Here is a 13,491-nt window from a genome sequence, read left to right as displayed (position 1 = left end):
GCACCCCTAGCCAAGCAGTTCCAGTAAAGCTATAATACTGGCATCTACCCGGCTATGTGGGAAATTGCCCAGGTATGTCCTGTACACAAAAAGCAAGACAAATCTAACCCGGCCAATTACCAGCTCATCAGTCTACTCTCGATCATCAGTAAAGTAATGGAAGGGGTCATCAATGGTGCTATCAAGCGGCACTTGCTTAGCAATAACCTGCTCACTGACGACCAGTTTGGTTTCTACCAGGGCCACTCAGCTCCTGATCTCATTACAGCCCTGATTCAAACATGGACAAAAGAGCTAAACTCCCGAGGTGAGGTGACAGTGACTGCCATTACATCAAGGCCGCATTTGACAGTGTGTGGCATCAAAGAGCCCTAGCAAAACTGGAGTCAATGGGAATCAGGGGGAAAACTCTCTGTTGGTTGGAGTCATACCTATACCTAACAGAAAGGAAGATGATTATGTTGTTGGAGGTCAATCATCTCAGCTCCAGGACATCACGACAGGAATTCCCCAGTGAAGTGTCCTTGGCCCAGTCATCTTCAGCTGCTTCATCACTGACCTTCCTTCCATCTTAAGGTCAGAGTGGTAATGTTTGCAGATATTGCACGATGTTCAGCACCATTCGCGACTCCTCAGATACTGAAGCAGTCCATGTCCAAATGCAGCAAGACCTGGACAATATCCAGGTTTGGGCTGACAAGTGGCAAGCAACATTTGCGCCACACAACTGCCAGACAATGACCACCTCCAACATGAGAGAATCCAACCATCACCCTTTGATGTTCAATGGCATTACTATCACTGTATCCCCCACTATCACCATTAACCAGAAACTGAACTGGACTAGCTATATAAATACTGTGGCTACAAGAGCAGGTCAGAGGCTAGGAATCGTGCGATGAGTAATCCACCACCTGACTCCCCAAAGCCTGTCCACCATCTACAAGGCACAAGTCAGGAGTGTGATGGGAATACTCCCCACTTGCCTGGATGAATGCAGCTCCTACAACACTCAAGAAGCTTGACACTGTCCAGGACAAAGCAGCCCACATGATTGGCACCACATCCACAAACATTCACTTCCTCCACCACCGACGCACAGTAGCAGCAGTGTGTACTATCTACAAGATGCATTGCAGAAATTCACCAAGGCTCCTTAGACAGCACCTTCCAAACCCATGACCCCTACCATCTAGAAAGACAAGGACAGCAGATAGAAGGGAACACCACCACCTGGAAGTTCCCCTCCAAGTCACTCATCATCCTGACTTGGAAATATATCGCCGCTCCTTCACTGTCGCTGGGTTAAAACCCTGGGACTCTCTCCCTAACAGCACTGGGTATACCTACACCACATGGACTGCAGTGGTTCAAGAAGGCAGCTCACCACCATCTTCTCAAGGGCAATTGGAGATGGGCAATAAATGCTGGCTCAGCCAGCGTCCTACGAATGAATAAAAGAAAAAAATCAGCGTAGGGTATTAGAATATCAATCATAATAGCAACAAATGTAATTTTAAGTATCACAGAAATTACATGGTTAAGGAGTACAATAGTATAGCTGAATAATATTCAGTGTGAAAGTTCACAGGATAGAATTGTACTGATTAAATTTCAAGTCTATATTGCAAGGTGGCACTGATGGGCCTCCATTTCAATCCTGTCCATTGTGTAACAGGATAAAGGCAAACAGACTTTTTCAAGTTAATACTTAATTAACCAGTATTGGATAGTTCTGTCTCTTCACTGTTGCAGTATATCTGTGACAAGTCACTTTTGATGGGCACTTTTTAAAAAAAAGGCCTTTGACTTTCTTCCTCCTGTTCTTGCTTCTAGCTGCTGTCTTGAACATACTGTTATTTTATACTCCCGAGGTGGTGAGGGAAGCTGAGCAGGTAGAATTCTTCGGAATATTAATAGAGCTAATACCTGCACCAAGAGGCAAATCGATGCTGTGCCAGTTCTATCCATTTTCTGTGGCAGGTTACCAAGTGGTCCAAACAAGTTTTTATTTTTAAAATTGCACCGAAAGCTATTTTTAAAAATTAACTATGAACAAAACAATCAAAATGTAGCCATTAAAAATCAAAACATTTCATTGCACAAAGCTACATTGCCATTTAAAAAAAACTTAACCTATAACCATAGTGTCAAAAATCTCCTGTATTGGTGAGCCTTTTAGCAGCAATCACAAAGCTCAGATTGATGTACTTTGTAACAGCAATGGTGCAGTGACTGCAGGAGTAAGTCAATTTATACAACAGTTGCAAATCTTATTTTTGTTTACCTACCTATCTTTATCTACCGTCCTCTTAAATTGTCTGCATAGCTGAGTGATGTCTACTTCACACAACCTGGTCAGTCATCGTTGATGCTGGAAATCTGAAATAAAAACAGAAAATGCTGGAAATACTCAGCAGGTCAGGCAACATCATTTGAGAGAGAAATAATGTTAACATTTCAGATGGATGACTGCGTCAGGGCCACAGTGTGATGCAAGAATTGACAATGTGGTTGTACATGTACGTGCAGTAGCTTAATTCATATCAGGACTGAGGTGGGATAGCAAAACTGGATACGGGTGCTATTCCACCTTTTCTAACAGTGTTTTCTGTTTAGAGTCACTCACTGTACAGCTACGGACCAATAGTGGGATATGGTTACAGATCTAAGCCCACTCCTCCAGGCTGCTTAATACTCTTTTGGTTCAGCACCTTGTGTGTGGGAGTATTACTTCAGTGACATTGTATGTACATATTTTGGTGGGGGTGGGAGCTTGATATGCCATCAACTATAAGATTAGCTCTGAGCAAATCCCCTTTAGCTGGTCACATCCAACGTAGTTCAAGTCTATAGAGAAGCCCTTCTTTCTCTCAGTACTAATCAATCCACTGTGCAGGGTTTGTACTCACTATATATGCCAAAGTCTTGCAAGAAAATTGAGATCTGCCACTATTGTGAAATTGAGCAATTGTAAATGATAAGGTTCACTGGCCATATTTCTCCAGTAATCAAAGCTACATTTCTCCAGTAATCAATGACAAATTATTTCTTTGAAAATTTACAATTATTACACTACAGTTAATTCTTCAATGTGGAATTCATTGAGTGCCCTAGCAACCTTGCTTCGACATGATAAACCTAAAATTGAATAATCCTGTGAAATGAATGCGATGCGTTGATAACCAGTAGTTATTTCAATGTAGTACTCTGATTTCAAGGATCAAATCAGTGTTCAGATATCTTGAGTGGCTTATAATGCCTGAATTTTTTAATTGCACCACGCTCTTGAAAGCTGCTATGCATTCTCCACACAACTTCAATTAAAATATGTTTAGAAAGTAGAATTATGTGCATACAAACTATAGTGGAGCGAAAACATCGACCTGCTGCGTGTTTTTGTCGTTCCCTTTGTGTGGCATAAAATGATTTCTTCAGCATTGCACAAATGTCCTGGCTTGATTTGTATTTTTCAGGGTTGTGGGAGGGATTCAGAAGAACAGCATGCTCTTAAACATTATGAGAAACAGCATTCAGAATCACACCCAGTGGTTCTTAATTTGGACTCCTGGAGTGTATGGTAGGTTCATTATCTCATGATAGCATATTCATGGATTATGGCCTGTAAATAACACTGAATTAAATTAATTTTTGAATCAGTTTATGACATGCTCTTGCTATTTTGGATGCCATAATATTTGTGGGTTCTCATACAACAGTCAAACCAAATATCCACCATTAATGAGAATTGTTTACGTTTTTTGAGGTTTCTAATTCCTACTGGTTAATAAATATATAGAGCAGGATCTTATATGGGTTAACCACTGAAGTCAGATGTTTGAGCTTCAGTATTGTCTGTCACTAAATTGTTTTCCATCAGCCAGTGTACCGTAAAGGTACAGGTTAAGGAAGTTTGTGGTATGACCTTGTAAGCAGTTACGAAATGGTGGTCATAATGGTTTTGGGGAAATTTGTAAAACTGGCAATTTGCTTATCTGATTTGAGGAGTGGGTGTAGAGGTCGTAGTGAATGGGGAGGTGCAGCTGGGTGACTTGGGGGATGGAAGCTGCTGTGTAAAGAATATACTTTTAAAAAAAAAAAGTACTGCTGCAAGAATTTGTACAAGATTAAGAAGTTGGAGGGATTGGAAAGAATGGTTGTGAAGGACAATAAAGTGTTTACATTGACTTATGTTTGGTTTGATTAACTCTTTATTATTTTGATACAGGTGCTACTTGTGTGATGGTGAAGTGCATTATGAAGTCAAAGATCAATTAGGTCAATTTGTAGCATATGTCCAAAAAAAGACAGCTGACAAATACGCTAAAGGAGGTGAGTTATTTAGAAGGTTTTTTGAGTTAAATAATTATAATATAAATATATATAAAATTATACATCCTTAACAGCTATTTAGTTTCCACATTGCAGAATGTTAAGTTTTGGTTATTTCAGACTGCTGAAAGTTGCTGTTCGCCATGGATTAAATGCACACCGATGTAAGAATTTAAAACTGATTTGTACAGTTTCCACTTGAGTTTGCAGAACAAAAATAGACTGCTTATCTGCCAAAGTCAATTTGAAATGTGTGTAGGTATATTTGGCACCTGTGGAATATGATTAAATTGAGTGCTTTGGCAGGTGTAATGGTATTTGATGAGAATGGTTAATGTGAGTAACACAGATGCATCTAGTTTAAATTGACCTTGATGAAGGAACTGAGGGCATCCTGGCTAAGTTTGCAGATGATACAAAGATAGGTGGAGGGACAAGTAGTATTGAGGAGGCAGGGAGGCTGCAGAAGGATTTGGACAGGTTAGGAGAATGGGCAAAGAAGTGGCAGATGGAATACAACGTGGGCAAGTGTGAGGTCATGCACTTTGGTAGGAAGAATAGAGGCACAGACTATTTTCTAAATGTGGAGAGAATTCAGAAATCTGGAGTGGAAAGAGACTTGGGAGTCCTAGTCCAGGATTCTCTTAAGGTTAACTTGCAGGTTGAGTCGGTAGTTAGGAAGGCAAATGCAATGTTGGCATTTATTTCGAGAGGACTAGAATATAAAAGCAGGGATGTACTGCTGAGGCTTTATAAGGCTCTGGTCAGACCACATTTAGAATATTGTGAGCAATTTTGGGCCCTGTATCTCAGGAAGGATGTGCTGGCCCTGGAGAGGGTCCAGAGGAGGTTCACAAGAATGATCCCAGGAATGAAACGCTTAACATATGAGGAACGTTTGAGGACTCTGGGTCTATACTCAGTGGAGTTTAGAAGGATATGGGGGGATCTGATTGAAACTTACAGAATACTGAAAGGCCTGGATAGAGTGGACGTGGGGAAGATGTTTCCATTAGTAGGAGAGACTAGGACCCGAGGGCACAGCCTCAGAGTAAAGGGAAGACCTTTTAGAACAGATGAGGAGAAACTTCCTTAGCCAGAGAATGGTGAATCTATGGAATTCATTGCCACAGAAGGCTGTGGAGGCCAGGTCATTGAGTGTATTTAAGACCCAGATAGATAGGTTCTTGATTGGTAAGGGGATCAAAGGTTATTGGGAGAATGGGGTTGAGAAACTTATCAGCCATGATTGAATGGCAGAGCAGACTTGATGGGCCGAATGGCCTAATTTCTGCTCCTATGTCTTATGGCTCTAAATTGTGTTGTATTTCTAATTACAGCTGTATTGTCTCAAACAAATGAAAATGGTAAGGGAAAAGAAGACAATGCAGTAGAAGCTGGAAAACATGAGAAAGGGAAGATTGTGGCACAAAACAACCAACAGATACCAGTGAAAGGACTCAGCAATCTTGGCAATACTTGCTTTTTTAATGCTGTCATGCAGGTGATTATAAAGTGTAACATGAAGCACTGAATCTTGAATCTTGTGTTTACAAAATATCACCTAACTAGCTCACATCTTATTCAGTTGTCAATTTAAATTGCATACTAAAAATTTCACTAATGGGAAAGCTTAGCCGGTACTTTCATGCAACTGGCTCAGTCAGGGCTCAGTCAGCTGTGGATTGTAATCAGAAGCACGAAGACAGTATTACTAAAATGTACAATAATTTATTTCCTCTATTTTGATTAAGGGACAGGGAGACTATTCTAAAAGACTATCATTATAAACAGTCATTTACTCAGAAGACAGTATGTTTTTGCATTCTTTATCCCTGATGCCGCTGAACTCTTGTATTTAAAGACTATTCTGGTACTTTATGTAGGAAAGTTTTTGAGATCTGAGTGAATTTTGTTCATTAAAGTTACTTTGCTTTGTAATGACTTCTGACAGTTGAAAGGAACAGACAGTATCCATATCTTTCATTATTAATCCAGATCTTGTCACAGACCTATGTACTGAATGAGTTGATGCAAGGGTTAAAAATGAATGAAGCTACAATGACTGTTGTAACACCTGACTCTCTCAATCTGGTAGGTGAATACTTGTGGCAAACCACATGAAATACTTCAATTTTATAGTTTGTAATCAACCATATTATAGAACTTAACCATTGTATTTGATTAATATAGAACATTGTCCATCTTTTGAGCTTATACATGTTCTCTGTGAATGATTACTCTCTGCTTCAATGATGCCTAATAAACAAATTGTACACTATTATCATTAAAGGAACATTTTAGGAAGGCTCACAAAAATTGTATTCTGAGACTTCCTTGTGAATTATAAATTATCTGTGGAACGTAAAACATCTTTAACCCCTTACGTCGTAACACCCCTTAATTACAACTTCTGGCCCTACAAGGAATGGCTGTTTATTGGGGATAAGAGTTTACTTGCACCTCAGAATTTTATTTCCCTTTTAAAATGTGTTGGAAGTTCATGCTTGAAAGTTTTGTACACATGATCTTCATTCATTGAATGTTGCAAAGTTGTGATGCTTAGTTTATTGCAAATCTGAAAATCGTACAATTAATTTATGGGCAATTCAGGTTTGATTTCTAGGTCACCTCATGTAGCACCTTATCAGCTAATTTACCACTTATCTACGAAGGTCATGAAAATCAAGTCACTTTAATTAGAAAAGATAGACTGACCTCAGTCAGATCCTGGTGTAATACCCACTGATCGATCAGGTATTGGTATTACACTTTTGCAAAATAATAACTTGAGAATTGCTGGCTTGCTTTTAATTCTAATACTGAAGCTCTCACATTAACTGAAACATTTTTATTGAATACAAATGTTTCAGACTATTAGCTTCTTATCCATAAAGTCTGTTGTTACACTTTGGACTTCATATCTGAATTAGAAATCTTCTAGAACTCACCACAGCTGGATATGGCCTGATGTAACTAACTTACAGCTCAGAGATGTATATATAATAACAATTTTCTAAGTCTGCTCCTCCTAAGTCTCAAAAGCTTCTTCATCTTTCAGCAAAAGAGTTGCCATTTATTCTGGGTAAAAGAGTAGGCTTTTCTCCTGGTCTCCTGGCTAACATTCCTTCCTCCATCATGTCACACCAGAGAATAGTTGCAGTTCCACTTGGGGACCATGCTGTACAAAGTCACTGCTGTGTTTACCCACATTACAGCAGCAATGGCCCAATGCTGTGTGAAGCCCAGATATTTGTGACAGGTGTTTTCAGTTTTTCCTTTTTTTTTTGCTTTTCAAACCTGAACATTAGAATTTTTAAAAGAAATAACTTGCAAGGCTATGGTGAAGGAACAGGGGAGCGAGACTAATTGGATAGCTCTTTCAAAGAACTTGTATGGACGCAATGGGTTGAATGGCCACCATCTGTATTACATGATTCTATAAAAACCAAAGTTAGGGTGAAGATTTCTAAGCACCAGGCATCTTTTTTCAGAGATTATGAAAGAGTCATGGAATAATGCAGTGCAGAATTTCACATCTTTTTTCTATATATAATTTATTTTTTGACTTTAGAGCTTTATGAATTTTACTTCAAATAATCAGGGACACCTAGAGATTCACCTTGATCAACCAGGACCACTGTCATCAGCAATGCGCCAATTTCTTCTTGATTTCCAAGATACCAAAAAGAATGTTCTCACCCCGAAGGAGCTGTTCACTCAGGTCTGTAAAAAGTGAGTATCCACGGTCATTGCTATGCTATGCAGATATGAAGCCAATTGTATTCAGACCAAAACACCTTGTACTGCATAAAGTTCTCAGAACAAACATAGTTTAAGGATTGTGGTGTTGGACTTGTGAGAAGTAGCCTTACATTAACTAGGTGATTCCATTTTTTTTTTTAAATGCCCACATAGACTTGCAATAATTTTGTTGGTTTGTATGTTAGAATGGTGCACCTTGACCTTATCGATAACTTTTCTCCATAATGATAGCATTCCAGTACCATTTTATTTGATCTCTTTTAACCTCAGTATTCCAAATTGCCTTACAGATAATTGTTTTTTTCAGGTGTAATCACTGCTGTATGAAATGTGGTTGCCAACAAGCAGCCGAACAAGCACCATGACATCAATAACCCATTTTAGTGTTGGTTGTGGGATAAATGTTTGCTAGGATACCAGGAATACTTCTCTGTTTTTCAATAAGTGTTGTGGGATCATCTTTGTACACTTGAGAAGGCAGGCAGGGCCTTGATTTAAAATCTCGTCTGAAATAGTGCAATCTTCCTTGTGTACTGCACAGAAGTGTCAGCCGAGGTTAATGTGCTCGACCTTCGAGTAGAGAACACAAACACTAAACCAAGTTTGATGAAAAGAAATGTGTTGTCTAAAGGATGCCTGCATTGTAGATCTGTACCATTACATGTTTTTATTCTAATTTTTTTCCTTAGAGCTGTACGATTTAAAGGGTTTCAACAGCAAGATAGCCAAGAGCTGCTTCGTTACTTGTTAGATGGAATGAGAACCGAGGAAATCAAAGTAAGTGAACTGCAATGGTTATCAATGACTGTCCATAAACTATTGCATGTAATGTACAGCCAGGGTGAGTGACATTGAGGTGAGGGGTATTTATCTAAATTACATATAACAAATTCAGAGAATATGCATCCGTTAGCAAAATAACATATTTAAGATGGATAAGTGGGTCAAAAACCGTGGGTCAAATGTAAATATGAATGAAACTGAATTAGTGCAGAGGATAATGTAGACATGTCATTTAACTTTCGTTACCCAACCAGTGTGGCAGAGCATTTTATAAGAGCTAATGTACAATCCAAACAATATTTCTGCACAGATTTGTAAGTGCAATAGGTAGTGCACCTTGAATTTATGATGACCAAATTTGATTGCTACATCATGAAAAATACAGAAATTGGAAAGGGTACAGAAAGTAACAGTGAGGCTAATTACAAATGTAAAGGAAATTAGTGTTAAGAGTAGTGAAATTGAGTCCAATTATGAAGGGAATGATTAAGAGAAAAGACTGGAAAAAGGTAAATTTGACGGTCTAAGAAAGAAAACAAGTAAGGAGAGACCTCACTATATGAAATATTAATCTGGGTTTACCTTATTTGTTACTCCAAAGTAAACTAGGAAAGCGGGACCATAATTAGTGACAAGTAAATTGAAAATAAATATGAGGAAAAGCTTCTTAAAAGAATGATAAATGTTTGGAATAATCAGCCATATTGTGTAATTGAGACAAATATATTGGCTTTGTTCAAAGTGTAGTTGGGTGCTTTGATGTGAGCATTAGCACATTAGAGGATGGCTTTAATGATGAGAACTTTTAAGTGAGAAACTTGTGGTACTTTTTGCCTTTTAATATATTTCAATGTACACTTGAGAGTACAGTGAATAGTAATAAGTACATTTCAATAGTCCATATTTATCTGTGATGGTTTACACATTCGGGGATACATTTGAAGGATCGGAATTGTTTAGTTATCTGACCAGCTTAAATATCATTGCTGTTATTTTAATTTGTGTGTAATGTTGCAAGTACAGTCGTTACTACCTCCTGTTTATCCTGGTCCTGGACAGCCAACTACTCCAGGAAATTGGCATCAACCATTTACCATCACCATAGGCATCAATTACAAAGGTGCCAAATATGCCACATTAAGATAATCTGCTTTTTCAAGCAGTTCGATGCAGTTTACACCTCAATGAAGTGTGTTTACCTGTCATTAAGTCTTATGGTAGTTGGTTGTTGCATTCGCCTGCTATCACAGTGGACTTAATTAGATATATTGCCCAAATTTAAAGCTTTACAAAATAAATCAATACTGATTAAAAGGACAATTCCTCACAATCTTTTAGGTTTGGTAATAATTCTGGTAGACACGCCCAGACCATTAAACTTATAACGACCAATATATCTTAGTGGAATATATCCCTTGGAATGCTCTCGCTCTCTCTCTCTCTCGCGCTCTCTCTCTCTCGCGCTCTCTCTCTCGCGCTCTCTCTCTCGCGCTCTCTCTCTCGCGCTCTCTCTCTCGCGCTCTCTCTCTCGCGCTCTCTCTCTCTCGCGCGCTCTCTCTCTCTCGCGCGCTCTCTCTCTCTCGCGCGCTCTCTCTCTCTCGCGCGCTCTCTCTCTCTCGCGCGCTCTCTCTCTCGCGCGCTCTCTCTCTCGCGCTCTCTCTCGCGCTCTCGCTCTCTCGCGCTCGCTCTCTCTCTCGCGCTCGCTCTCTCGCGCTCTCGCTCTCTCTCGCGCTCGCTCTCTCTCGCGCTCGCTCTCTCTCGCGCTCGCTCTCTCTCGCGCTCGCGCTCTCTCGCGCGCTCTCGCTCTCGCGCGCTCTCTCGCTCTCGCGCTCTCTCTCTCGCGCGCGCTCTCTCTCTCGCGCGCTCTCTCTCTCTCTCGCGCTCTCTCTCTCTCTCGCGCGCTCTCTCTCTCTCTCGCGCTCTCTCTCTCTCTCGCGCGCTCTCTCTCTCTCGCGCGCGCTCTCTCTCGCGCGCGCTCTCTCTCTCGCGCGCGCTCTCTCTCTCGCGCGCGCTCTCTCTCTCGCGCGCGCTCTCTCTCTCGCGCGCGCTCTCTCTCTCGCGCGCGCTCTCTCTCTCGCGCGCGCTCTCTCTCGCGCGCGCGCTCTCTCTCGCGCGCGCGCTCTCTCTCCCTCTCTCGCGCGCGCGCGCTCTCTCTCTCGCTCTCTCGCGCGCTCTCGCTCTCTCGCGCGCTCTCTCTCTCTCTCGCGCGCTCTCTCTCTCTCGCGCGCGCTCTCTCTCGCGCGCGCTCTCTCGCGCGCGCTCTCTCTCTCGCTCGCGCGCGCTCTCTCTCTCGCTCGCGCGCGCTCTCTCTCTCGCTCGCGCGCGCTCTCTCTCTCGCGCGCGCTCTCTCTCGCGCGCGCCCTCCCTCTCTCGCGCGCGCGCCCTCCCTCCCTCTCTCTCGCGCGCGCCCTCCCTCCCTCTCTCGCGCGCGCGCTCTCTCTCTCGCGCTCCCTCCCTCCCTCGCGCGCTCCCTCCCTCCCTCCCTCGCGCGCTCCCTCCCTCCCTCCCTCGCGCGCTCTCTCGCCGCCACCCCTCGCGCGCTCTCTCTCGCCGCCACCCCTCGCGCGCTCTCTCTCGCCGCCACCCCTCGCGCGCTCTCTCTCGCCGCCACCCCTCGCGCGCTCTCTCTCGCCGCCACCCCTCGCGCGCTCTCTCTCGCCGCCACCCCTCGCGCGCTCTCTCTCGCCGCCACCCCTCGCGCGCTCTCTCTCGCCGCCACCCCTCGCGCGCTCTCTCTCGCCGCCACCCCTCGCGCGCTCTCTCTCGCCGCCACCCCTCGCGCGCTCTCTCTCGCCGCCACCCCTCGCGCGCTCTCTCTCGCCGCCACCCCTCGCGCGCTCTCTCTCGCCGCCACCCCTCGCGCGCTCTCTCTCGCCGCCACCCCTCGCGCGCTCTCTCTCGCCGCCACCCCTCGCGCGCTCTCTCTCGCCGCCACCCCTCGCGCGCTCTCTCTCGCCGCCACCCCTCGCGCGCTCTCTCTCGCCGCCACCCCTCGCGCGCTCTCTCTCGCCGCCACCCCTCGCGCGCTCTCTCTCGCCGCCACCCCTCGCGCGCTCTCTCTCGCCGCCACCCCTCGCGCGCTCTCTCTCGCCGCCACCCCTCGCGCGCTCTCTCTCGCCGCCACCCCTCGCGCGCTCTCTCTCGCCGCCACCCCTCGCGCGCTCTCTCTCGCCGCCACCCCTCGCGCGCTCTCTCTCGCCGCCACCCCTCGCGCGCTCTCTCTCGCCGCCACCCCTCGCGCGCTCTCTCTCGCCGCCACCCCTCGCGCGCTCTCTCTCGCCGCCACCCCTCGCGCGCTCTCTCTCGCCGCCACCCCTCGCGCGCTCTCTCTCGCCGCCACCCCTCGCGCGCTCTCTCTCGCCGCCACCCCTCGCGCGCTCTCTCTCGCCGCCACCCCTCGCGCGCTCTCTCTCGCCGCCACCCCTCGCGCGCTCTCTCTCGCCGCCACCCCTCGCGCGCTCTCTCTCGCCGCCACCCCTCGCGCGCTCTCTCTCGCCGCCACCCCTCGCGCGCTCTCTCTCGCCGCCACCCCTCGCGCGCTCTCTCTCGCCGCCACCCCTCGCGCGCTCTCTCTCGCCGCCACCCCTCGCGCGCTCTCTCTCGCCGCCACCCCTCGCGCGCTCTCTCTCGCCGCCACCCCTCGCGCGCTCTCTCTCGCCGCCACCCCTCGCGCTCGCGCGCTCTCTCTCGCCGCCACCCCTCGCGCTCGCGCGCTCTCTCTCTCCGCCACCCCTCGCGCTCGCGCGCTCTCTCTCTCCGCCACCCCTCGCGCTCGCGCGCTCTCTCTCTCCGCCACCCCTCGCGCTCGCGCGCTCTCTCTCTCCGCCACCCCTCGCGCTCGCGCGCTCTCTCTCTCCGCCACCCCTCGCGCTCGCGCGCTCTCTCTCTCCGCCACCCCTCGCGCTCGCGCGCTCTCTCTCTCCGCCACCCCTTGTGCTCGCGCGCTCTCTCTCTCCGCCACCCCTTGTGCTCGCGCGCTCTCTCTCTCCGCCACCCCTTGTGCTCGCGCGCTCTCTCTCTCCGCCACCCCTTGTGCTCGCGCGCTCTCTCTCTCCGCCACCCCTTGTGCTCGCGCGCTCTCTCTCTCCGCCACCCCTTGTGCTCGCGCGCTCTCTCTCTCTCTCTCTCTCTCTCTCTCTCTCTCTCTCTCTCTCTCTCTCTCTCTCTCTCTCTCTCTCGGCCACCCCTTGTGCTCTCTCTCTCTCTCTCTCTCTCTCTCTCTCTCTCTCTCTCTCTCTCTCGGCCACCCCTTGTGCTCTCTCTCTCTCTCTCTCTCTCTCTCGGCCACCCCTTGTGCTCTCTCTCTCTCTCTCTCTTTCTCTCTCTCGGCCACCCCTTGTGCTCTCTCTCTCTCTCTCTCTCTCTCTCTCTCTCGGCCACCCCTTGTGCTCTCTCTCTCTCTCTCTCTCTCTCTCTCTCTCTCGGCCACCCCTTGTGCTCTCTCTCTCTCTCTCTCGGCCACCCCTTGTGCTCTCTCTATCTCTCTCTCTCTCTCGGCCACCCCTTGTGCTCTCTCTCTCTCTCTCTCTCTCTCTCTCTCTCTCTCTCTCTCTCTCTCGGCCACCCCTTGTGCTCTCTCTCTCTCTCTCTCTCTCTCTCTCTCTCTCTGCC

The 13,491-nt window shown here is 46.3% G+C and overlaps 1 protein-coding gene across 2 annotated transcripts in view; it reads left to right on the top strand.

The window, feature by feature from the left end:
• usp16 (ubiquitin specific peptidase 16) overlaps positions 1-13,491 on the top strand; it is a 59,829-nt gene that overhangs the window by 26,958 nt on the left and 19,380 nt on the right. For both annotated transcript variants that reach the window (XM_078559901.1, XM_078559900.1), the window contains exons 4-9: positions 3,477-3,580; positions 4,229-4,332; positions 5,673-5,836; positions 6,331-6,426; positions 7,937-8,067; positions 8,787-8,874. In XM_078559901.1, coding sequence (XP_078416027.1) covers positions 3,477-3,580; positions 4,229-4,332; positions 5,673-5,836; positions 6,331-6,426; positions 7,937-8,067; positions 8,787-8,874 — 687 coding nt within the window. The remainder of the gene's footprint in view (positions 1-3,476; positions 3,581-4,228; positions 4,333-5,672; positions 5,837-6,330; positions 6,427-7,936; positions 8,068-8,786; positions 8,875-13,491) is intronic.

This window comes from Cetorhinus maximus, chromosome 16, assembly GCF_964194155.1.
Source record: "Cetorhinus maximus chromosome 16, sCetMax3.hap1.1, whole genome shotgun sequence".
In the NCBI taxonomy this organism is placed as follows: Eukaryota; Metazoa; Chordata; class Chondrichthyes; order Lamniformes; family Cetorhinidae; genus Cetorhinus; species Cetorhinus maximus.
The sequence above is the reverse complement of the archived record's forward strand: the minus strand, read 5'-3'. Positions and strand labels throughout refer to the sequence as shown.